Source organism: Glandiceps talaboti, chromosome 3 (assembly GCF_964340395.1).
Source record: "Glandiceps talaboti chromosome 3, keGlaTala1.1, whole genome shotgun sequence".
Classification (NCBI taxonomy): Eukaryota; Metazoa; Hemichordata; class Enteropneusta; family Spengelidae; genus Glandiceps; species Glandiceps talaboti.
Window position 1 is genome coordinate 18,906,857 of NC_135551.1, and position 25,567 is coordinate 18,932,423.

General features: G+C 34.3%; 1 protein-coding gene across 1 annotated transcript in view; it reads right to left on the reverse strand.

Annotated features, from left to right (window-relative positions):
• LOC144432555 (four and a half LIM domains protein 2-like) overlaps window positions 1–24,584 on the reverse strand; it is a 75,155-nt gene extending 50,571 nt beyond the window's left edge. The window contains exon 1 of the mRNA XM_078120794.1: window positions 24,495–24,584. Within this exon, the coding sequence (XP_077976920.1) occupies window positions 24,495–24,545 (51 nt within the window). The 5' untranslated portion in view covers window positions 24,546–24,584. The remainder of the gene's footprint in view (window positions 1–24,494) is intronic.
• Window positions 24,585–25,567: the final 983 nt, after the last annotated feature.

Here is a 25,567-nt window from a genome sequence, read left to right on the forward strand (position 1 = left end):
GTATACTATTATGTCATAAAATAAACATGATTTATTGTGACAATGGGGAGTAGTAACCGATTATACTGCTAGCTGGCTTTTGACCATTTTGTTGGTTAATGTTTGCATGATACTAGAAAACCACTCAAGACAAAGAAAGAAGATCAACATTTTTGGACAAAATGCTTTTGAAACACTAAAAGTAATTGTCTTCACTGCTCAGGTGAGACCATAGTTTTGACGTTGTCATGTGTGAAAACGATGTTATCGTTAACCTGCATTGTTCACTGTTGAGTACAATCATTTCTTTCATTCTACCTGACACTAAGAGTATAATGTCTTTTACACACACACAATGAATTCAGGTATACGCCATATACAGGACTCGATGTGAGATGACATAAAAACCAATTGTTTTCTCAAATTTTGCTTGGTACATGTCAGTTGTCTTAATATGGTCACATATTCCTAAAGGCATAGACAGTGCCGGGAGGTTTTCCCCTTCCCTGTTTATGCTGAATGGCAGTTGGTTAATATCCAGTGTTTGGCTGTAAAAGACTGCAGACTTCAGGTAACAAAAGTGGGAAAAGGATAAAAAGTGGCACAGTTTTTCATACAATCATAAATTTGTATATATAGGGGAACCCTGATACAATGATCGGAGAACCTTGATAGATTTTACCTACTTGCCATCTTGGCAAAAACACCACTTTCTCAAGTTCATGATTGAACAAAAGTAGAATTGTTTGTCTTTATATACATGTAAGATCATCACTAAGTATTCACATCTTTCTTCATAAGATTTTTGAGTTTTTATAAATTCATCATTTTTGTTCTTTTTTGTAAATTGTGAAAACTGGTAATTAATAAGTCCAGGTATGTTTATTTCAGCTGTGTCTACAATTTATAGAACTCTGTCGTAATGAAACCAGAGACCAACTAGACTTCACACTAAGATGAAATGAACACATTCCTTTTATGTGTTCGTATACAGTAGGTACGTTGTAATGCAGTGCAAAGATCAAGCCTATAATCACGCTATTTTTAGGCCTTTAGAAATACTAGGGATTAGAAAAGAAAGAGAGGTACAGCCATAAAGAATTCCCTACATTGCAAACGACACAGTGCCTTGATTTACGCTCACATACATACACACACATGTACTCAAAGACAGTTCAAACTTGTGAAACTCTAGCCTTCATCCCAAGGAGTGTCTTTCGCTATGGTTTGTAGGTGTGTCGAGTGGCAAACCTTACACCCTGGGTCCAGACATGATATTTTTGCAAACATTTGGGAACACAGTGGCGATACATTGTACATGTACATGAAAAGGAGAAAGTAAAGTAAACCTGTCATACAGGTAGTTGACTGTTTCCCATCCTTTTAACTTAAATTTATTTTCAATGACTGGGAAAGAGGCCTGAGGTATAATTTATACCCATTTGGCCACCCTATCATAAATCAATTTAACCCAACCCACTTTACAAGGTAAACTCACATCAACATGATTATTTTGAGTACAATTCTACACTCCCTTCTTAAAATATTTGTTCCTCATCTCAGAGGCCTCTCCTTATACATGCTATCAACTACCTACTATGACACTGAACACCTCTCCCCCCCCCTCCCCCCCCCCCCATTCTGGTCCAATGTGACTCCATATCACACTTTTAGATTATTAACTCCAATTGTTGATAACGTGTTACCTAAATTTGTACCTCAGATTGCCCAGAGACTTGGCTATCTGACTTGACATACTGACTTGACAGTATAGCCCAGAGACTTGGCTATCTGACTTGACATACTAACTTAACAGTATAACCCAGAGACTTGGCTATCTGACTTGACATACTGGCTTGACAGTATAGCCCAGAGACTTGGTTATCTGACTTGACATACTGGCTTGACAGTATAGCCCAGTGACTTGGCTATCTGACTTGACATACTGGCTTGACAGTATAGCACAGAGACTTGGCTATCTGACTTGATGTACTGGCTTGACAGTATAGCCCAGAGACTTGGCTATCTGACTTGACATACTGACTTGACAGTATAGCCCAGAGACTTGGCTATCTGACTCGACAGTCAATACACATGTATCCAGATAAGGTACCAAAAATGGTGTGTTTCCAGTAACCGGACCGACCCTAGTTTAAGCCACCAACCTTAAACAATTTTTTTTAAATATTCAAACAAAAGGTAAAACAGTGAGAATTTACTTCTATTTCCGTGTAAAATTTCATTCTTGTCAAAGTATCTTTGGTCAATTCTTTTTTTTAAATCCCATTCCAGAGAAATCGACTGAGTCTTTTCAAAAATGTCAGTTGAATTCATACAATACAGTCTACATATTGTGTTTGTCTACATCACAGATAATTATCTTCATTTACTTCTTTTACACCTCATCAAAATATCACTGAAGTATTGTGACCTCCGAGTATCTCGTTTTTGGTCTAAGCATTTTCTCAACAACAAAATTTTTTTTTTTTTTAAATAAAATAAAAGTCTGACCTACCTACCCTAATTTCTGAAGTCATGTTTTATCCGAAACAAACCTTTTTTCATTTTTTGCCTAATGATATGAACTCCATGGAGACCAGTAACTATAGGTTAGATAAGTTAACAGTTAAAGTAATCAATCAATCAGTTCCATCAATGTAATTAACTCCTACATAATGTAAATATTGGTAATGTAGGTCAGATGACATCCTATACAATACAATACAATGTACATTGTAGCTACCTTAACACCTCTCCCTCCCTCCATTAACACCTCTCCCTCCCCTCCATAAACACCTCTCCTTCCCTCCCCATTAACACCACTCCCTCCCTCCCCATTAAAATCTCTCCCTCCCCCCCATTAACATCTCTCCCTCCCCTCCATTAACACTCTCATTCCAACAGATGATACAAACTCTGAGGAGACCTTAATACATATAGGTCAGCTAAGTTAACAGTTAATGTAATCAATCAATCAATCAATCAATCAATCAATCAATCAATCAACGAATCAATCAATCAATCAACCAACCAACCAACCAACCAACCAACCAACCAACCAACCAATCAATCAATCAATCAATCAATCAATCAGTTAGTCATACCAATGTATCAACTCACAAATAATGTAAATATTGGGGTATAATATGGCTCACATAACAAAACAGTAATAAACTGTAGGGATAACTAATAGTCAATTACAAACTTGTCACCGTACCCTATGTATATGTATATGTATATCTTGGGATGTAATGTTGAAATAGATACAATGTAATAATAATATATTTCATATCTATTCTCAACTGAATAGTTCTTGACCTACATATTGAACTTCTAAAAGTAGACATGCCATAGATTAAAGATGAGAAAACATGTCTGAAAGTGAGTGATAACAAAGCACCACATGTGTGTCATGATTGCTGGGTAAGGGGTAAACCATTTGATTTCCGGGGGGGGGGGGGGGGGGGGGGGAGTTGCTGGAGGGTTTTCGAAAGAAAAAAATTCTCGCTAGCCAAAAGCAGGAAATATTTGCTGACCAACTCAGGACAGAAATTTGTTTCCTGGGTATGACCTAAAGACCTCCATCCCCTCCCCCAGAAATCAAATGGTATACCCCTACCTAGCTAATAGTCTGTGTTGATTACAACATTATCTTGACCATTTCCCCTTGAAATGTACTACATATGGTATTTATACACAGATTAGCCATGGATCATCACAACCACCAAACATCATGTACATGTATTCCTAGCAATAAGTGTTCAACATATCAAAGATAGACCACATAAATAATGATACATTAGATGCCAATAAGGATGAAACAGAATATCATGTGGCTCAACAAAATCTAACTATAAACAATGCTACATTTTATCATCTGACACACCAGATGATACAATGTAACAACATTACTGGGACAAGCCATTAGCCAAGCAAGTGGACTTGTTATCAAAGAGTACCAATATTTACACATGTGATGATGGGCTATTACATAACACAAGTAAACAGCTGTAAAACCTCTATTCGGCCGTCTGCATGGACTGCAATTGAGGCAAACCTTATCTCCGTCTTATATCAGTTGTTATCAATTTATTAGGCTATTATAAGTAATGCTACAAACAGCTTTAGAGATGCAAACAACTTTTATGACACCCGTTTTCGCCAGGCAAGCCCGCGGGTTTGTTGCACTTGGACCGCTAATGGCTTGTGAATGTCATGATTAGTACTAAGTTTACATGTACAGTGTATTTGAACAACATATATATCCGAAGCCCTCTAATGAGAGCCAAATTTTGTTGTTGTGAGTCAAAAAGATCAACACTGACAATTTCTTGTGAGTCACCACATAGTAAAGAGATAGGGGAGCATCAAATTTTGGTGCATCACTAAGAATTGTGTGCATCAGCGGCACGTCAAATTGGCTTGATCCCCAGCTATGACCAACATGTAGCTGTGTACTTACATATAGTACAACAAGTACATGTACAGTACCACATATCACACACAGACAACACCTACTGTAGCCAGACATACGTGTACTCTTTAAATCTTTTCACATCATGGTAATTTCATCTAATCACCTCTAATGGCTAAAATGACCTCATAATAATAGTCATTATCATGGTCTGTCTAACAACAAACATGTGTAAAGTCCAATAAAATGGTAACAGTAGTTGGATCATGGCAGTATGTAATAAAACACAAAAGTTTCTTTTGTGGGTCAAAATGATAAAATATTTTGTTTTCTTACGCTTAACTATTTCCATGGTCCACATCAGATAACAATTATGTTTTTCTTTTGTATTCATTTTGTATATTTGTACCATATGATTCTTTGAAAGTGTAGCTTATTTTTGTTATCTTTTGAAATAAATTCATTCATTCATTCATTCATTCATTCATTCATTCATTCATTCATTCATTCATTCAAGGGGGACATCACATAGTGCAACACAAGAAACTGCTGTGTGTCAGTGGCATATCAACTTGACATAGAATAGAAGGCACACTGTTGATTGGTAATATAGCGGGTATATGTACATGAATTGTTTAATATCTGTCTTCAAAAATAATTATGGTATTTCTTCATTTTCAGACAATTTGACATACATGTATATGTACAATGTACACGTATACGTACATCATATATAAGATCGAAATCTGCCATAGTAAGCTCAAGTTTCAGAGTCATTCTAACAGGGTTCCCTACCACTGGAAATGATAATTTGTTTAAAAACAGTCAATGACATTAGCTTGAGTTTCCTAGTTATTCTACCAGGGTTCCCTACCATTGGAAATGAGTGACATAATGATAACAGTCCATGTGGTACATTTTGTAATACATTCTACTGAAATTGTAGTTTAAGCAGACTTTTGAAGCAATGGGCTCCTCTACTTTGTCAATGTTTATACAGCAGCATTTTGCGGTCGGATTCTCCACTAGTAACTAATGTTTTATTATTCTAGATAGTAAATTGCACTAGGTAAAATCTACTTGAAATTCCCCTGTCCACTTTACCAGGCTTTCCTACCAGTACCAGAGCATTTATAGTGAGTGTATTTGTTATGGATGGTATGTAAGTACTTAAAAAATCTACTTGTGTTCTCCAGACATGATTTTGGCAAAGGTTGCAGCTTGGTAATATCATCAATCGTTCGCAATGTTTTGTACCTAGGTACCCCGAAAAAATTAGAACTCCAGCACTGGATGATTTTATTGTATAATGAAAATGAAAACATATACACTATTGTGGGATGACAATGTAAACAAAAAACACTCTCCAACATTACAGGATTCTGACAAATCATTAACAAAATGCATCAAAACAGTACTAGTTGACAGAATTTGAATAATGACATCACATGTATAGCTACTGAAAGGAGGTCACCTCATAACCCATGGAAGTGGAAAACTCTATAGACACACCTGTTAACCCTGTAGAAAATGACAACATGTCATAACATGTGACTTGTGGAGTCAGTTTTCTGATGAAATCGATTTGGTAAGTGGTGTCAGTTACAGAGTTAAAGTGTTTCTATTCTAACATATTGTCTACTATTTCCTGTCGGATACTTCACATACAACAAGAATGTACAGCTAGACTACCACTGTTTGTTTAGTTTGTGACACAACCACTTTGTGTTTTCTGTAACTATATTTTTAACAGATAGTCCCTGATATACTCTACACTACCACCCTTTGTTTTGTTCGTGACACTTTGTGTTTTCTGTAACTATGATTTTAACTGATACATGTAGTCCCTGATAATGTAAAACTGTTCTGTTTTGTACGAAACACAGCCATATTGTTATAAGATGACATATTGTTTTGAAGACTGTGATGACGGGTGTAGACTTGCTCGATATTGTGAAAATTAACACACAAGTAGCATAGCATATTACCCAAGGCAACAAACTAAAAAATTTAAATGAAAAATTACACCAATTACTTCTATCAGCACACCAGAAATTGTTTTGACCTTATTGTGACCTTATTTCTCGAGACGTTGAAGGATATTTTGACTTTTCGTAACAGTTTTCATTTATAAAAAATATGTACGTATATATATTGAGTAAGAGGTTCCAGATCTACATGTATTTTATTTGTTATTATTTTCACAAATGATCGTAACTTTTCTTTGACAACAAAATTCTACAAAAGTAATAACTTCCTATATTTATGTGAATATTAGAGAATAGCAGTCAAAATCATTTCTTTTGCAAAAATTCAAACTTCCTGTTATCACCAAAAACAAATTAGTCAAATTAATTACAGCATACTACTGGTATTTTGTTTTTCATGCATACTCTAGAGTCATGTATTTGTGTCACACTTTCAATTTGTGCTGCCTGCTAGTAGCAAAACAAATAGTTGTATATCGTCTGCTGGCACACTTTTAACCAAATATGGAATTTATTGTCGATTATTTATAAAAATTATTGAGATATGGCTTTAAGTTTCTACAATTTCATCTGTATTTGACAGTAAAATTTCAATAATATGGTGTCATTTGTGAAATATTGTGTCCATTCTTACTTCAATTTTTATACCACACAGGCGTGTATTTGTCAACCTCTCTCAAAATCAAATTCTTCATTTTTTCCTTGTTTTTTTAAATGCAATTATTTCTAAACCAACATCTTCACATCACCGTATAACTGTTTCTAAAATAAGCTGCAAGGTGCCAAGAAATTACAGAATTTCTTTTTTTTATAATTTTGGTCAATCATTTTTTTGGCTGGAAAAGATTTGACCTGAACTACTAAATGTTGGAAATTAGATATATAACTATGATTTGTGTCTAAAATAAGTTGAAATGTGACAAAAAGTTACAGAAAATTCTATAAATTTATTCATTTACTAACTTTTCAGGCCAGAAAAAGATTTGGCTATTTCTGTCGAACATTATATTGAAATGTGCTAAAAATTACAGAAACATTTAATAATTATGTTCAATAATTTTTGGAAAAGAACAGATTTGAAATAATGAAGCAACATCTACAAATCATATCTAAAATCATACTGAAATTCATGAAAAAATTCACAAAAAAACAAAAAAAATTGGGCGGGAAAATGTTCAACAGGACACTGGCACCTACATGTACTGTACATACATGTATAGCCTTTAAACAGTATAAATGTACATTTCATCTCACACACAAAACGGTTGACTACTCTTTAAGATTCTGCAAATATGATAAATTATTTACAGAATATAATTTCCTGTTAATCCTTGTAAAGTTTAGACAAGTATTCAATTTGTATGCAAATTATATGAAACACTGTAAAGAAAGTGAATAAAGCCTTGCAGCTACGTTAATTTCATCTGTCTGTTCATTTCAAAACATGTTATGTCCCTTTCAGCCCTTAGCAGTTTTCTGATTACCTAATGTATGTATCTAACTGTTTTTATTAACCAAGGTAGACACCAGTTTTATCAGAAAATTGGACGTTAAATGAACTGACTGGTGCTTTTTATAAACTGTATGTACTATACATACGATAGTACGTCACATGTACTTTATGTCCAATTTTACTATAAATTGCTTTGCATTCAGCTTTTTACTGTAAACTCCACATATATGGAGTCCAATCAACAGATCTTCAAATTCACAAATATCACCTTTTCCCCACCTACAAGTGAATTCCCGGCATTGACAACAAAAGTTTTATCATCAGCGAATGAGTGATGTTTCGACCACTTTATTTGACAGGCATCGTTTTTCAAGAGCATACTATATTTCAATCAATAAACGAACAATGACCTCATGACATGTAAATATCAAACTAGCTATTTTTAAAATGTAATCTGTTACAATAAAGTGTAGAGCCAAATTCTGTTACTGCAAACTAGACTTATGTCACCAGGGATTGACTGATGTGTCAACCATTTTATTTGACACGCATTGTCAAAATTTTTCAAGTATGTGCTGTATTTCAATCAATAAATGAAAAGTGATCTCATGACATGTAAATATCGAAATAAACTTTCTAGTTTGAAATGTCATCTTTTAGTACAACAGTCAAATGAAATTCTAGTAATGCAACTTAGAATCATATTGTCTGTGACTGATTGGTATGTCATCCATTTTATTTGGCATGTCCAAATATTAATGTGCTTGTTTTTAATATTGCAATGAGTAAATTAAAAGTGATCTCAAAACGTAAATATCCAAAGAACTTAAATGTACATATACTGGTAAAATGATATAATCTTTGACAGGAGAGCTAGACTACATCTACATTTGTACACATGGTATCAACTCATCTCTTTAGTTGTATTTGCCCTCATCATCTCTTTACAGAGAGATCTTGAGATTTGATGCCACAGATACCATCTAGACTACAGTAGAGCTAGTCTACATCTACCCATGGTATCAACTCATCTCTTTGCCCTCATCATCTCTTTACAGAGAGATCTTGAGATTTGATGCCACAGATACCATCTAGACTACAGTAGAGCTAGTCTACATCTACCCATGGTATCAACTCATCTCTTTGCCCTCATCATCTCTTTACAGAGAGATCTTGAGATTTGATGCCACAGATAACATCTAGACTACAGTAGAGCAACCCTGTGATAAATACAACTTAAGAATTGTATCATCAGTGGCTGACCTTTCACCTTTTCTATTTGACAGGCATTGTCAAAATATTAATATGTTTGCTCTATTTCAATAAATAAAGTGATCTCGTAGTATGCAAATGTCAAACCAATTTCTACATATCACCTTTTACCATATGGCAAATTCCGATAATGCAACTAAGATGTAATAGTTCTATATATTGACAGTGACTGACGTTTCACCTAGATGCTAATACTAGACAGGAATCATTGAAACATTCATATGCTATCCTTGTTATTGAAAGCTATGACAAAAGAAACTCCTTTTCTTATACATTAAGAAATATACAGTTTGGGAAAAAGGGAAAAAAATAATGTGTTATCATCCTATTTCAAAATCAAATACACTATTTCAACTATGTAGTATCTAAACTGTCATTTTTACATTACTAGAATATGTCAAACTGTCTTTGTCAATGTACATTATGTTTTCATATAGCGTCAACTTTTCAACTATTTACAACGTGAAGTAGTCTATACAGAGCTGACATTCTGCTGTACATGTCTCCTAACAGTATATCATTCAATTACCCACAATGCACAGACCAGATTGAGTACAAACATTCATGCAATCCACTATCAATTTGATGTCAAACTTAAAATCTCTGGAGACAAGTATTAATATTTTATTTGTTTGCGCTATTTACCATATGTCTGTGAATCTAAGGGCTGTCATACATGTCTCCTCCTATCACTCATTCAAATACCCACAAAACAAGGTATAAGCATTCACACAATATTCACTATCAATTCAATGTAAAACTTAAAATCTCTGGACACTAGCTATGACATTTAAGTATCTTCAGGGACGTACAAATATGTGTTCTTTGTTCTGTTACATGTACTTGTATAGAAAAACATTCAATTTCTATCCCTTCTGTACTGTAGAGACAACAAAATTTGAATGAAATTTACAATGATCTACCCATTTACAAGTAACCACAAATTTGCAGAAACATTCTGATAGAATGAAGGAGGAACAGTACATGCAAAAAAATGTAGTGTGGTGTGATATGTTTGTGTGTGATTTTACATGTACCAGTACACAAGAGTCAGTGTCTTGTGTGGGTCTGTCTCTGTCTCTGTCTCTGTCTCTGTCTCTGTCTCTGTTTGTCTCTGTCTCTGTTTCTGTCTGTCTGTCTGTCTGTCTCTGTCTCTGTTTCTGTCTGTCTGTCTGTCTCTGTCTGTCTGGCTTTGTCTGTCTCTGTCTGTCTGGCTTTGTCTGTCTCTGTCTGTCTGTCTGTCTGTCTGTCTGTGTCTGTCTGGCTCTCTGTCTGTCTCTGTTTGTGTGTCTCTGTCTGTCTGTCTGTCTGTCTGTCTGTCTGTCTGTCTGTCTGTCTGTCTGTCTGTATTTCTGTCTGTCTGTCTGTCTGTCTGTCTGTCTGTATTTCTGTCTGTCTTTCAGTGTCTGTCTCTGTGTATTTGTAACACACCTAATTACTGATACACATACACACAATGACATTTATGGAGAAATGGGAGTCTAGACTTGGTATACTAAAATTTACAGGAAACCTATAAAAGTTTATGACTTCAACATCCTGTGTATAATACAATAAAAATACAAAAAATATGACTTATTGATGTATGACGAAAACAGAGTGGCTCTCTGAAATTTACAGAATCAAAATACTGTAAGTATAAAAATAACTGGTACCAGTCTTATCCAAACGGTGAGATGACATATTGATATGAAATAACACTTTCTTATAAATTAGGCTACACATTTACATACACAAATATATGTACTGGGTATCATACAAATATACCAAATGTAGGCTATGCAGACAATATGTATGTATAGTTATAACACATCACAGCTGTTACTTGATTATCTGTATTCATAGAACACAATGGACCCATCTGAGTCATACAAAATTGTAATCATGGTGAATTTCTATTTTATATCCATTTCATTTAATTGCATCTTTTTAGTACAATTTACTGTCACTACAATTATTGGACAAAGGAAAGACAGAGTTACCAACAATTTTCAATTTTTCCAACAATTTTCAATTTTCCCCCTTTTTGAGCTACAAGTAGATGCTTTTTTTTCTCCTTCGTACAATACAGTCATTTGTTTTAATAATATTGGAAACCTAATTACAACTAGTATATTATTATTCATAATATACTATAAATAGTTCAAATTTCTTTATGTCTAATTGTAACTGAATGTATTTAAATGACAATTTAGATTTTCAATTTGAGTTGAATTTCACTTTTGCTATTGCTATGTTTAAACACAGGAAATTATTTTCTAATATTATTTAAGCAGAAATAGGGTACTTAGTTGAGTAATAAAAACATTCTACATATCTAAAACTCCATTCCTGAATTAACAAATAACAATAATGAAGATAATTTATAATCTGATCTGACTATTCTTCAAAAACTGAGTCCTAGGTGCACTGAGTCCTCCTAGGTGCACACATCTTGGCATAGACCTATAATGGCACAACAGTCCTGTAACTTCCTAACCCCTAACTTGAATCCGTGCAGCAACTGAATTTTAAAAATACAGTCTTTTATAAAGGGTTGAAGATCTCCATTGTAGCACAGGTTACAGTCCTACAGTTAGCCTAGGAATTTGGCTACCTGGCCTGAAAATGTCATAATTTATAGTCTGTCAAGCTATGTCGTAGCCCAGAGCCTTGTCATTGGCTTTGAAATCCATTGATCCTACATTAACGAAATGATTTGAAAACCAGGAATGAGTCTCTAAGCTTAGGATTGTTTCTGGACTATCTCACAGTACAATGTATATGCATGGCATATTTTGATGTATATTATTCTAATCACGTCTATTTCACTTAATTAGTTTAATTCACTAATTATCTAAATTGTTTTTCAAATATAGTTTTGAAAATCTGCTGTTGCATTACCTTCAACCACTTGTTGTACCTTGATGTATACGACAAATTGAATGTATCTGACATGAAATCATTAAAGTTACATCAATTTCACTTCAAATGTCAAATTTTAAATTGTCTGTCAAATATATTTTTGAAGATCTGCTGCTGCACTGCCTACGAATACTTGTATCTTGATGTATGTGACAATTTGAATGAGTCTGACATGATATCAATCAATTAAAAGTTACATGAATTTCACTCAGATACATGTAGTCTAATAAATCCATGCCTCTCAACCATCCTTCAAATCTAGCTTTGAAGATCTCCTTTTTAACATCACTTACAAACACTTATTTGAATTGAGACGTATATATGATGACAATTAGGACGTGGATGAAAATCATTAAAATAGAATCAATTTCATAAATAGTTAAAATATCAAAAATCGCTAAAATCACATCAATTTCATAATCATTAAAATCACATCAAAATGATCAATTTTATAAATCATTAAACTTTCATAAATTTCATGTCGTTAAAATGTCAAAAATCATTGAAATTCCATAAATCGTTAAAATTACATTAATTTCAGAAATCGTTAAAATTCCATAAATCGTTACAATTACATCAATTTCAAAAATCGTTAAAAATGCATCAAGTAACATCATTCAATTTCATTCATGTGACAGTCACCTAAATCGTCTTTCAAACAAAGTTGGGAACCTCTGTTTTCTCACTAGACCAGAGACTCGTACAATGTAATTGGTTTTCAAATCTGAAGAACCTCCAGTAACATTTGGCAATGATTTGAAAACTAACCATGAGTCTATAGGCCATTTTATTGCATACATACACTTTACTGTACATTGTACACTTGTAGACATTTACATGTATATATGCCGATAAAAATGTGTCAACGAATCAATTTACTCAAATTGTCCAATTTAGTGATCTAAAAACATCAATTTCTCTCTCTCACTATCCTGCTAAATTACACTATAATTTATTGCACACTGCAGGTATCCGCATACAATGGATAGAATTATGAAATAACCCCCCGCTAGTAAAATATGATCCATTCTAATTTTACCCTAGTCTGCAGTAACACAGCGGGTTGTCAGATATAACAGGCTGTTAAATATCATGTGTGTATTTTTATTAATGAAGGCATCTGTGAGATGTCATGATTGTAATACCTAGGATATAACTGTACAGTAATGATAGGAAAAGAGAAGGGTTTCTGGCTTTGCAATAAATAATTCACCAGTGTTCGATCTAGGATACCGAGTTTCGAAAAGCTTGTGACCTGTCAATGTTATATACATACGGCGTATTTGGACTCCAAATTGTTGCGCCTGAAAAGCCTCACAGACTTCAGAAATAGTGGCCAATCGGATTTTTTAAGCGCAAATTGCGCAATGGCGCGGCCTAGATCGAACACTGATTCACAACATTAATTTTTTGAGTTACTATAATCTTCATGTTCTAAACTCACTTTAGCATGAACATTAATACAAACCAGTATCTGTATATTATATAAGCAAGAAATGATACATGGAGAAGGAGGGCCCTAGGGTTCATTGCCTTCCTTCCAGTAAATTTCCATATCATTTTGATAAATTCAGGTTCCTGAACATCATCTTCTAAACTTACTTTCAATCTATATGAAAAATCACACACAAGAAAAGGTCCAGGAAAAAACCTAATAAATGTATAATGTAATGTCTGCATTTCAATAATCAGACACAATTTAACATCATTGAGAATTTGCATAACAAAAGAAGGCATTGATATGCTAATTAATTGACAGGGGTTTTCAAGGAACCATACGATGGAACCCACTACTCTATAAAGGTTTAGAGAGAACCAAATACTGTAAACTTAAGATATTTTCACCACTAGAAAATTTTGCAATTTTACAGTCTTCAGCTAAGTTCTCAAAGACTAAATTTTTACTAATTACCAGATTATTACATTGTTTTCATGTACAAGAACGCATTTTAGTCATTATTCATATTTGCGTTTTTGTTTTCTCGAGAAATTAACGAAAATAAGTCTTTAGTGAAAATTTCCAGGTTTACAGTATGACACGTATGTTGACAATTTTGGGTAAGGACATTTGTTATGTCAACTCAATCTTAGCTATAACAGTCAGCAGTCTAAGGGAGCAATGAACAGAACAAAATTCATCATCATTTATACATGTAGGTTGTCTGGTTTGTAATTCAAGTTGAAAATTGTAATAACCAACATAAATCGTATGAAACTGGATTGTGATTTCTTAATTGGCCAATCAGAATGATTTACACCTGTCATACACACTGTTAATTAGCATACCATGATGATTTACACCTGTGTCAAACCTACAAGTAATAAGCTCATCATTCAAACTTACAAGTAGATGTGGACAATCTTTTATGATTTACACTCCTAAAGACATGCTTTTAACAATATTTATATACAGTATTTTGTTCAGCCCAGTAGCAAAATCTAACAGAGTCTTAGTAGTTACCGAGGTGTTTTATCATGTCCTCCACCAAAATTATGGTACAACATATGGAAATTTATGAAAAAAAACACCGACGTTCACATCTGCTGAGTAAATCATTTCTGAACGGGATCAGGAGAGAGTCATGAGGATGGATGGGTATGGAGAGGTTGGCAGGAATAGGAGGAGATAATCAGATACAAGAACGGATATTAACAGATATCTGTCTGTTTGATTCTATGGGTATAAAGGATTTTATGCCTTTTATCAGAGACGCAGCTGCAAAGTGAAAATGATAAATACAGAATGCTTCAAGCGGAAATATAGAGAAACTTTGAAACACAGTGACGTGACGTATGAGACCCTGACCACGATACAATTGATCACCTTGCTAAGGATTACGCTCTTTATACACACTTAGTACAGGAAACAAACTGACAATGCCCAAACAAACACACAAATGTCCAAACAAACAATTGACTTGAAAGGAACTATGAACCATTTACTAGTAAATGTACCGTTAATACTTCACCAATAAATGTCTTGCTGTACAGCATTGACTGACTGACGATGAATAGCTTGGCTTTTTCTTGAACTGACGACCGATAAACCTTGATTTGAGAGATTAGTAGTACTAATTGCAAGCATGATTCGACAGATCACGTTTCTAGATTTGAGAGGGACATAAGGGCATATACGTACAGCTATCATTTAGACAGCAATACTACCATAAATTATACATCCTCATCATGTACAATTTAAACATAAAAGATGAACATACATGTCGTCCTGACAACAGACCACATCTTAGGAAGTTGGACAGTTAGTATTTCATTATCCCCTAATAAATTCTCACCTACTATTAGATTGCCCAGAGACACTTGTAGTCTAGTGTTATCCATGGCACCGAATCCCTGGATCAAATCTAGGTCTCAAGATCTCTCATTGAGCTAGACCAGGGTAAAGAGTTAATTCAATACCACAGGTAGATCTAGACTAAGAGACTTGCTATCCAGCTAATTGACAATGTCATTCACCAATATGTCAACACCAGGTAGCATGCATAGTCTCTATAGGCTGCAGATGTAACTATAGTATTACATTGTAAACGCAGGAACCAAATATGTACTCCAATCATAAATCAAATGTGCTATATTAGAACAATATAACTTATCTGTACGATTATCAGATACACAATCACTTGATATGTTAACAATAACAGATGTTGATAAATCTAATTTTTCACTAAAATCATGTGCTGAGTAGAGTTATCATTTTCATAATAAATTCTATGTCTCTGGTACAAGTACATTGACTGTACTATTCAAAAAGACAAAGTTGTTACATATAGAATATCCTGTTAAATTATTTTTATTTATGCAAGCTATGGTGAATATCTGGTGAGCTACTGGTATTTCTTATGAATTTAGACTGAGCATTTGCACAGACAAGCTTTTATCATACATTTATATTACTGGCTAAAATTGCACAAATGAAATTATTGATGAATAAGTACTGGTGTCAGGTAATACTACATTCAATCGTTTGTTTAGTGTATTTCTGTGTCACTCACTGTCAAGTTTAGACTGTAAGATTATGTCATGTTGTTCAGCCCTATCAGGCTTTTTAAGATATGTCATGTTGTTCAACTCTATCTGGCTTCTTAACCAGTGCTGGCTGATAGCATGACATGAAAGTCTGTATCTCATCGACTATGTTACTACAGTTTACAATACCAGTCAAGTGAAATATATTTTGGCCAGTTTTCGCAATAAATTGCTGCTTCAACAATAGTTAGTCAAAGTGGCCAGGACATTCCCAACTCACTATCTCCCTACACACAATAACATAAAACACATACGTACCTAGAACAGGTCACTCAATCTCCTATTGTAAGAGTCCTATAGGCTATAACCACAATACTGTACCTGTAGGCTTTGCTTGCAGCTATTCACCAACACAATAAAATCTCAAACAACTGCATTTTATTTTCAATGATTTACAATGTGCCACCGTATCAAAGGCAAATGGCCACTTGACAACGCCATCTGAATACTGACCTCAATCTACACGTATGCAGGTTGACAATCACTTTTAATCAATGTTAGTTAAGGTAGTACGCACCTCAGACATTAAAATCTTATACTTTTTCTTTTACTTTGTTCAAGAGAAACGCCAACCCATTTTCAGTTAAAATCAAAACGAAAAATCAGGTGTCAACATTCAAATTGTTTAAACAGAGGTCCAAATAATCCCAAAATTAAGTCATTTTGGAATCCAATATGGCCACCGACGTAAAACTCTATGGAAACTATCTGATTGTCAATTTCCTATTGATACTCCTATGTTCATGTATTTAGGAAAACTTTTAACATTTGGACTTTCAATATGGTTGACAAATTCACATCCATTTTTGCATGGCAATGGGTAGTATAGAAACAATATTTGTGAGCTCGTTTACTACAATCACTCTCTTCATCATACAGCCAAATGGATTTCTCTAGCACAACATCCGTTCGCACCACCAACAGCGGTAGCTTAATGATATTGGAGTGTGATATAAACGTGATGACGTTATTGCATCCACAAATGACTTACATGTACTTTCAGATTGGAGGTGGAGTTTGTAGTAATTCCCATAATAGTCAATGTTTGAATGAAGTAACCAATCACAACTGCTTGTCAGTGTGTGATGGATTACTTCTGACATGCACTGTTCAGCCTTTCCCCAGCAGAGATTTACAATGTAGCTAGATTTTCAGTACAATTTGTCAATTTGACTATACGTGAAGAGAGAAAGAGATTGCAGAAAACAAGACAACATGTATAATTACTAGACTAACCAATTTAGGGGAGAAGATTTGTCTTTATACTCAGACTGGAATGATATTGAAGGGTGATAAATAGCTGGCTGAAAGAACTATTCAAGTCATGCCTACAGCAGTAAAAATAATGCCATATATATAAATCCACAATTACGTTATTTCACAACTACTGCCTTTACCATTTATTAAATTTAATGGGGTTTTTTCCAATACATTTATCACCTCAAAAAGTTCTGAACATAAACAGAATAAATGTTCTTTTATAAAGGAGAGTAAAGATCATTTTACAGTGAAAACAAACACAGTTTGGAGGTCAATCTCATCTAGAGGTCATACCACCTCATCTAGGCAGAGTATGAAGCTATTAACCCCTAGGATGGTGTCCTCGTAACCTTAACGCGATCAACCGTATCTAATGCCACCACTCTCAAGGGTCAAAGGTGAATGGAAGGCTTTATTCCACTCCCATAAATCTCAGAACTATTAGTGCTGATTTTACTCGGAGATAAAAAAATTTAAAACAATTTTGTGAGTTTTTTAATGAGTGTCTGAGACAATTAGAGTTCTTATGGTGGGTGGTATTGAGTGTTTAGGACAGATTTATCTATAGGCACGCCAATAACTTGGAGTGAAACCTTGCAAGCTTTGAATTACAAATGGTATAAACAGTCGGAATTTTGATTTTTGTAAGATGAACCAGTGTCATAATATTGTAGTGATATGTTTACATAGTAGTCATTAATAAGACATTAATACAGCAGCCAGTCTAGACTAGACGCAGTGCAGTTTCAATGGATATTTTATCACTTTTTCATCATCAGTCATAAACCACAGCCTCTTTTCATGGCATGGTCCATAACGCACCATCAAGTAGTACATATTTCGCTGCTTCAGCAGAAACATGCACTCTGAATTGCAAGAATGTACTTTTTCAAGGCACAATTTTTACAATGTCAGCATTGGATTTGCAAAGATTGCTTTCATAAATCTAGCAAACATAAACTACTAAATATTTCACATCTACTAATTCATACTATTACAACATTATCACACAATAGCACGGCTATAATAAAAACCTTATAATGTAGTCTGAACACCACTATGTGAACATGACAATACTATACAAATCCTTGAATTTATTTTGTCATTAATCACCGATAAAATCCATTCATTGCAAAGAACTGACTCAAGTTCACAATAACACAATATATCTATCAAGTAAATCACTTTGTGTTTTGTCTGTTATAGCGATAGGTGTCCTAGACTGTCTGCCTGGTGGATCTCTAACTCCGCTACATATGGATAGTGAACGAGTGTTGTGGTACATTTATATCACAGATCCAGCAAGTAGACAGTCTATAGATGTCTGTGCTATATCTTGAACAGTAGAGAGACCTATTAGTAGGTACACTGTATATCAAATGGATAGCACTGAGACATGACTATTAGGCTTGTCAATACTGTTTGCCTCAAGTGATACTTTGTGATAGATAGTGTACATGGCAAGTCCCTGGGCTACAAAATATGGTCCCTGGCAATCACAGGAGACAGGGCTAAATTGGTTACTTTGTTTACAACAAACATGACAGAAAAAATATATATAAAAAGAAAAACAAACAAACAAACAAACAAACAAACAAACAAACAAACAAACAAAGAGAAAGAAATACATGTATGTCTACATGAATGTTCTCAATCATCTAGGTATGAAGTTAATAACAAAGTAATTATAATCTATCCTACTGGACTTGCTGTTGTTTTGAATGGCAACAGCAAGTCCAGTAGGATGGATTGTAATTATTTCGTTATTAAAGAGAAAGAAAGAAAGAAAGAAAGAAAGAAAGAAAGATCAACAGTCATAAACATAAATTGTAAATAAATGAAGAACACAGCACCTGGTCCATCAAATATCAATATTAACATTTCTAAACAATGAATATTGGAATAAATTCTTTCCATACATAAACATCAATCTCTTTCACATTCCTTAATATTTGTATACAGTGAGAACTAATTCCAGTTGTCATTGCATATGGTGATATTTGATTGATGTTGTGTACTACATTGTTCTGGGTATATTACTGATTCTTCATTTCATTGTTGTTTGTTTGTTTGTTTGTTTGTTTGTTTGTTGAAACGAATACAACCATATTAGCTTGCATGATACGCCCATAACACTATTATAGAACAAAATCATGTCATATATAACTATACATTTAGCCCAAAGTGTATAAAGGTTGCTAGGCTTGGCGTGACAATACTGTCTAACCTACATATATACATAACAGGAAATGACATTCTAATTCTGTGATACAACACAGCAAGTCTCTGGGTTGCTATACATTTTTGTATGACTGAATTTCAGAGGAAACTGCAAATAAACACAATTTCAAGTTGTCTAAGTTTTGCCCTTCACCTGTCTCCTTGTATCTCAACTTTGTTTCAAATAACAACACCTGTTACCTCAATTTAATTCACACAGCCATGGCAACGTTGATTATTTATAGCTAGGCCATCATTATCTCATTCCATGAGATTTCACACATCATTCAATCACGTATAACATGACAGTATAGACAGTAACTCTAATCTATTTACAAATTATCTTACAGTTTTTCCAAAAATTACAGTCTATATTCTATAAAGCATTGATTGATTTATGATTACTATTATAATAATAATTGTAAATACTGAGTCATATCTGTAAGTTATGAACATAAATTTCAACAATAGCACGGCTATAATAAAAACCTTATAATGTAGTCTGAACACCACTATGTGAACATGACAATACTATACAAATCCTTGAATTTATTTTGTCATTAATCACCGATAAAATCCATTCATTGCAAAGAACTGACTCAAGTTCACAATAACACAATATATCTATCAAGTAAATCACTTTGTGTTTTGTCTGTTATAGCGATAGGTGTCCTAGACTGTCTGCCTGGTGGATCTCTAACTCCGCTACATATGGATAGTGAACGAGTGTTGTGGTACATTTATATCACAGATCCAGCAAGTAGACAGTCTGTAGATGTCTGTGCTATATCTTGAACAGTAGAGAGACCTATTAGTAGGTACACTGTATATCAAATGGATAGCACTGAGACATGACTATTAGGCTTGTCAATACTGTTTGCCTCAAGTGATACTTTGTGATAGATAGTGTACATGGCAAGTCCCTGGGCTACAAAATATGGTCCCTGGCAATCACAGGAGACAGGGCTAAATTGGTTACTTTGTTTACAACAAACATGACAGAAAAAATATATATAAAAAGAAAAACAAACAAACAAACAAACAAACAAACAAACAAACAAAGAGAAAGAAATACATGTATGTCTACATGAATGTTCTCAATCATCTAGGTATGAAGTTAATAACAAAGTAATTATAATCTATCCTACTGGACTTGCTGTTGTTTTGAATGGCAACAGCAAGTCCAGTAGGATGGATTGTAATTATTTCGTTATTAAAGAGAAAGAAAGAAAGAAAGAAAGAAAGAAAGAAAGATCAACAGTCATAAACATAAATTGTAAATAAATGAAGAACACAGCACCTGGTCCATCAAATATCAATATTAACATTTCTAAACAATGAATATTGGAATAAATTCTTTCCATACATAAACATCAATCTCTTTCACATTCCTTAATATTTGTATACAGTGAGAACTAATTCCAGTTGTCATTGCATATGGTGATATTTGATTGATGTTGTGTACTACATTGTTCTGGGTATATTACTGATTCTTCATTTCATTGTTGTTTGTTTGTTTGTTTGTTTGTTTGTTTGTTGAAACGAATACAACCATATTAGCTTGCATGATACGCCCATAACACTATTATAGAACAAAATCATGTCATATATAACTATACATTTAGCCCAAAGTGTATAAAGGTTGCTAGGCTTGGCGTGACAATACTGTCTAACCTACATATATACATAACAGGAAATGACATTCTAATTCTGTGATACAACACAGCAAGTCTCTGGGTTGCTATACATTTTTGTATGACTGAATTTCAGAGGAAACTGCAAATATACACAATTTCAAGTTGTCTAAGTTTTGCCCTTCACCTGTCTCCTTGTATCTCAACTTTTGTTACAAATAACAACACCTGTTACCTCAATATAATTCACACAGCCATGGCAAAGTTGATTATTTATAGCTAGGCCATCATTATCTCATTCCATGAGATTTCACACATTATTCAATCACGTATAACATGACAGTATAGACAGTAACTCTAATCTATTTACAAATTATCTTACAGTTTTTCCAAAAATTACAGTCTATTTTCTATAAAGCATTGATTGATGTATGATTACTATTATAATAATAATTGTAAATACTGAGTCATATCTGTAAGTTATGAACATAAATTTCAACTCACACAGTAATTGAAATAAAATCTCTAATTATCACCGTCATTTTGACAGCATTTGTGGGGGGGGGCTATGACGAAATGTATATTTTTGACTTCGACAGTTTTGACGATATGTCTGCAAATATTTGGGATTCAATTGTTAGTTTGTACAAGTTACAATTTTTACTAAAAATTTGTAAAAAGAGAGAGAGCTGGTGTTTGGGATTAATACATACATGTACATTTAGCCACAGCATTTAGCACAATGGGAGGAACATGTATTACTTGTAAAGTCAGACATGTTGGTGTAAACTATATGTTTATTTTGACATGCCCTAGAGTTTAATCTCTCAAATTCCAGCTTACTATCTCTACTGAAGTACTTTGGTAATGTGGGACACATCAGCTATGTATTTGGCGATCCCATAACTCACAAGTACACATACTGCAGTTACTAATTTTATCCTTCTGGGATACTATCTTAACATACTGTTGATGTATTGGGAGATTGATTTCCTTTCTGAAATACTTTCAGTGGTTTTCAAGTGTATGCTATGATTGGTTTCTTAAGTGAAATACTATGGACTAGTTTTCAATACATACATGGGACTTTGTATTGTGTGCTATAGTATGAAACCCATGCAGAGTGTCAATGACCTTTTCTCTGTACTGACTCAGCTGTGCAGTATTTCCTCTGTTTTCCTACCATTGTAAAATATCAGACTTTACAGGAATTCAATCCATCTTAATTTTTAGTTTGAACACAATTCATTTCATCATAAAATACACATGAATATAGTACATGATGTATGTACTCAAATTACAAGTAATTCATTCGACTCTGAAGTGAAATGTATCTAGCATTTACTATAAATCTGTGTGTCTTTATTTTCAGTTAGATCCTACTGTATTTTATAACACACATATACATACACCATTGACACTCAACGTATGGCTATCCTATCCTCTCCCAATCGATTCCCATTTTATTTGACATTAAATCATTTATCTTAAATTGGCAAATTACGATGAAACTATAGCTGCATTAGCATACATTTGAAACCACTGAAACTATTATATTGCTAAGTACCTTGGGTTTTCTAGTTGTATTCTGCTGAAATTTGAATGAAGCCTACTGACATCAACCTAGTAAAGTTATGTTTTATGATTTACTGTGCAATAGTTTTAAACCCTGGATCACTTCTGCTCTATTCTATTCTATTCTATTCTATTCTATTCTATTCTACTCTCTTCTGTTCTTTTATATTCTATTCTATTCTATTCTATTCTATTCTATTCTATTCTATTCTATTCTGTGCTATGCTATGATATGCTATGCTATTCTACTCTACTCTACTCTACTCTATGCTACACTACACTATTCTATTGTTCTATTCTATTCTATTCTATTCTATTCTATTCTATTCTATTCTATTCTATTCTATTCTATTCTATTCTATTCTATTCTATTTTAACAGAAGTACAATAATATAACACACTTTGGGTATGGCGATCCAGAAAAAGAACCAGCGATGACATTTTCCATGTGTTTTTTTTTTTCCCATGGACAAAAGGAATCCCTAACTATACAACACAACACTAAGTCCTATACACATTCTTCCTACTACAATAACTAATTCCCTAATATTCATTGAATAGTGGGACGCCATAACAACTAATTCACTTCACAAACAATTTAGACACAGGTTATTCACTTAAATGACTCTTGAATCAGAAATGTGTGCCCTACAACTGCTCAAATTACGGCAAATGTGACATTTTTATTTATACAAGCCATTATCATTCAAGCCTTTCCATAAAATCAAAGTATTGTCAGCAATGTTTATCACACATCTCTGGAAATCTGCCAGGAAATATTTGTTGGGGGTTGATCAGCTGGGTAGCATACAGCCGGTGGATTTGAAAATATGCCATTAAGTTACTATGTATTATTTTACGTTAATACTAATGTTGAAGACAAATACCATTTTCATCGTATTATAAAAACATATTAAAATTTCATATTAAAGCAAATGACTGTCGATGTTTTCGTAGTAACAAGTCTTATTTTAATAGATTTTTTAGACGTGTCGTCGATTGCTACTTCACGATCATTAAGATACCGTACTTAACGATTTGTTTGGAGATAGCCTGTCTAGGCATACTGAACGACGAACGTACTTATTACATCACGTTACATCATATACATGCTCAAATCTGGTCAATTTCTTAAAACCATAACATGGGGGGGGGGGGGAATTATGAAATTTACAAGGACAGCTTGACCGCGTAGCGATAAAAGAAAGCAGATATAATAGAAACCACAATTTCAACTGATCCTACGCCGCGAGAGACCAGATCCAGACTACGAGACACAAGTTTGATCTCAGAAATTCTAGGTACCTGTGAAGAGTTCGCTGTGGGCTTTTAAAGTGAAATATGCGTCGAAGCATCAAAATATGCGATAAGTGTTCGCATTTACATCTATTAGTATTACAAGGTGGATTTGGCAAAGTTTTTTACCATGTTGATAGCTGTGTACTGATCATCCGTTCTTTTGCTTGTTACACGTATGCCGGTGGCGTGTTTCAAGCCAATGACTTACGCACGTACCTGTGTCAACACAGTTACTCGCTAGCGCTGTGAACTGAACTGGACCGGAGTGAACGCTAATTTACCGTTAGTTCTACGACGATCTACACGACACCTGTTCATAGTTACGGCACATATAACTTCTGATCAGTTTTAAAACTGATCAGAAAAACGGACAAGTTGGTTCGAAATATGACAATCTGTTATCTCGGTAGTCGATATTTTCAACAGGTCTTTAGGAAAGCAGAAAACTTTACCTTTCTTCCAACCGGCACTGCAACACCCGTTTCCACTCGAGCCTCCGCCATCTTGAATATCCCAATAGCCGGGGGGAATAGTCGATGTTCAATTTCTTATTTATTTTTTATGAACTGTAAATACTTGAGGAATTTTTGTCCCGGAAATGTGATTGCATATACCAGCGATATTATAAAGAGTGTATTCTGAGATCTGATTGGTATGAAATTTTCAAATAACAGCCAAGTAATACATCACTTAATAGTAATTTCTTGTTATATTTATTGCAGGCGTGTACCCCCGAATCTATTCCGGCCGACAGTGGCGGAGGAGGAGTCAAGCCAGGACTTTAAAGAATGGGCAAGCAAAGCGTTTCCTGTGAATGGTGTGGGTGTGGCAACTTGGGTTGCAGCGGACAATCACCTTCGCGAGGACTCTTGCGTTGCAGCCTGACCCATCTTTGGACACGATAGTTGCCCGCTGACTCACACGGATATGCTATAGGCCATGTTACTAAATAGGCATTTTAAACACAAGCTTTAACAGAATACAGGTGTGTGCAGCTTAGAGCGAAGATGACCTTGCATTTTATTTCCGAACTGATGCCCCTCCCCTACCCCCCCCCCCAAAAAAATATAGAAATTAATTTTAATTTTAGCTATGTTGCGAATATCTTGTGTCAGCAAAAACAACTGACACAAGGCCGTCAATCCGTATTAATCTACGTGGAGCGGAAAGCAGATACTCGTGCCAGTTCTTGGGACACCACTAAAACTGTGGGGAGCTTTCGAAACTTATAGTATCACTGTACAGTAACAAACTTTTATTTTGATCGCTTAAACAGCTGTATTTTGTGTTGTTGGTAATGACATAAATGCACAAAAGTTTGAGAAATATCGAGAATTTACTCACAAGAAATTGCCCACACTATATGGGAGAGCCTTACGTACACCTAGACCGTTAACAGTTGGGTGGGGGGGGGGCAGTTTTAAGCCGCTTGGGCCTAACAATCGTTTTGGACTGCCATCCCTATTACGTTACGTGAGATGGGTAGATGATTTTGTAAATAATGTAGTAATTTCAAAGCCTAAAT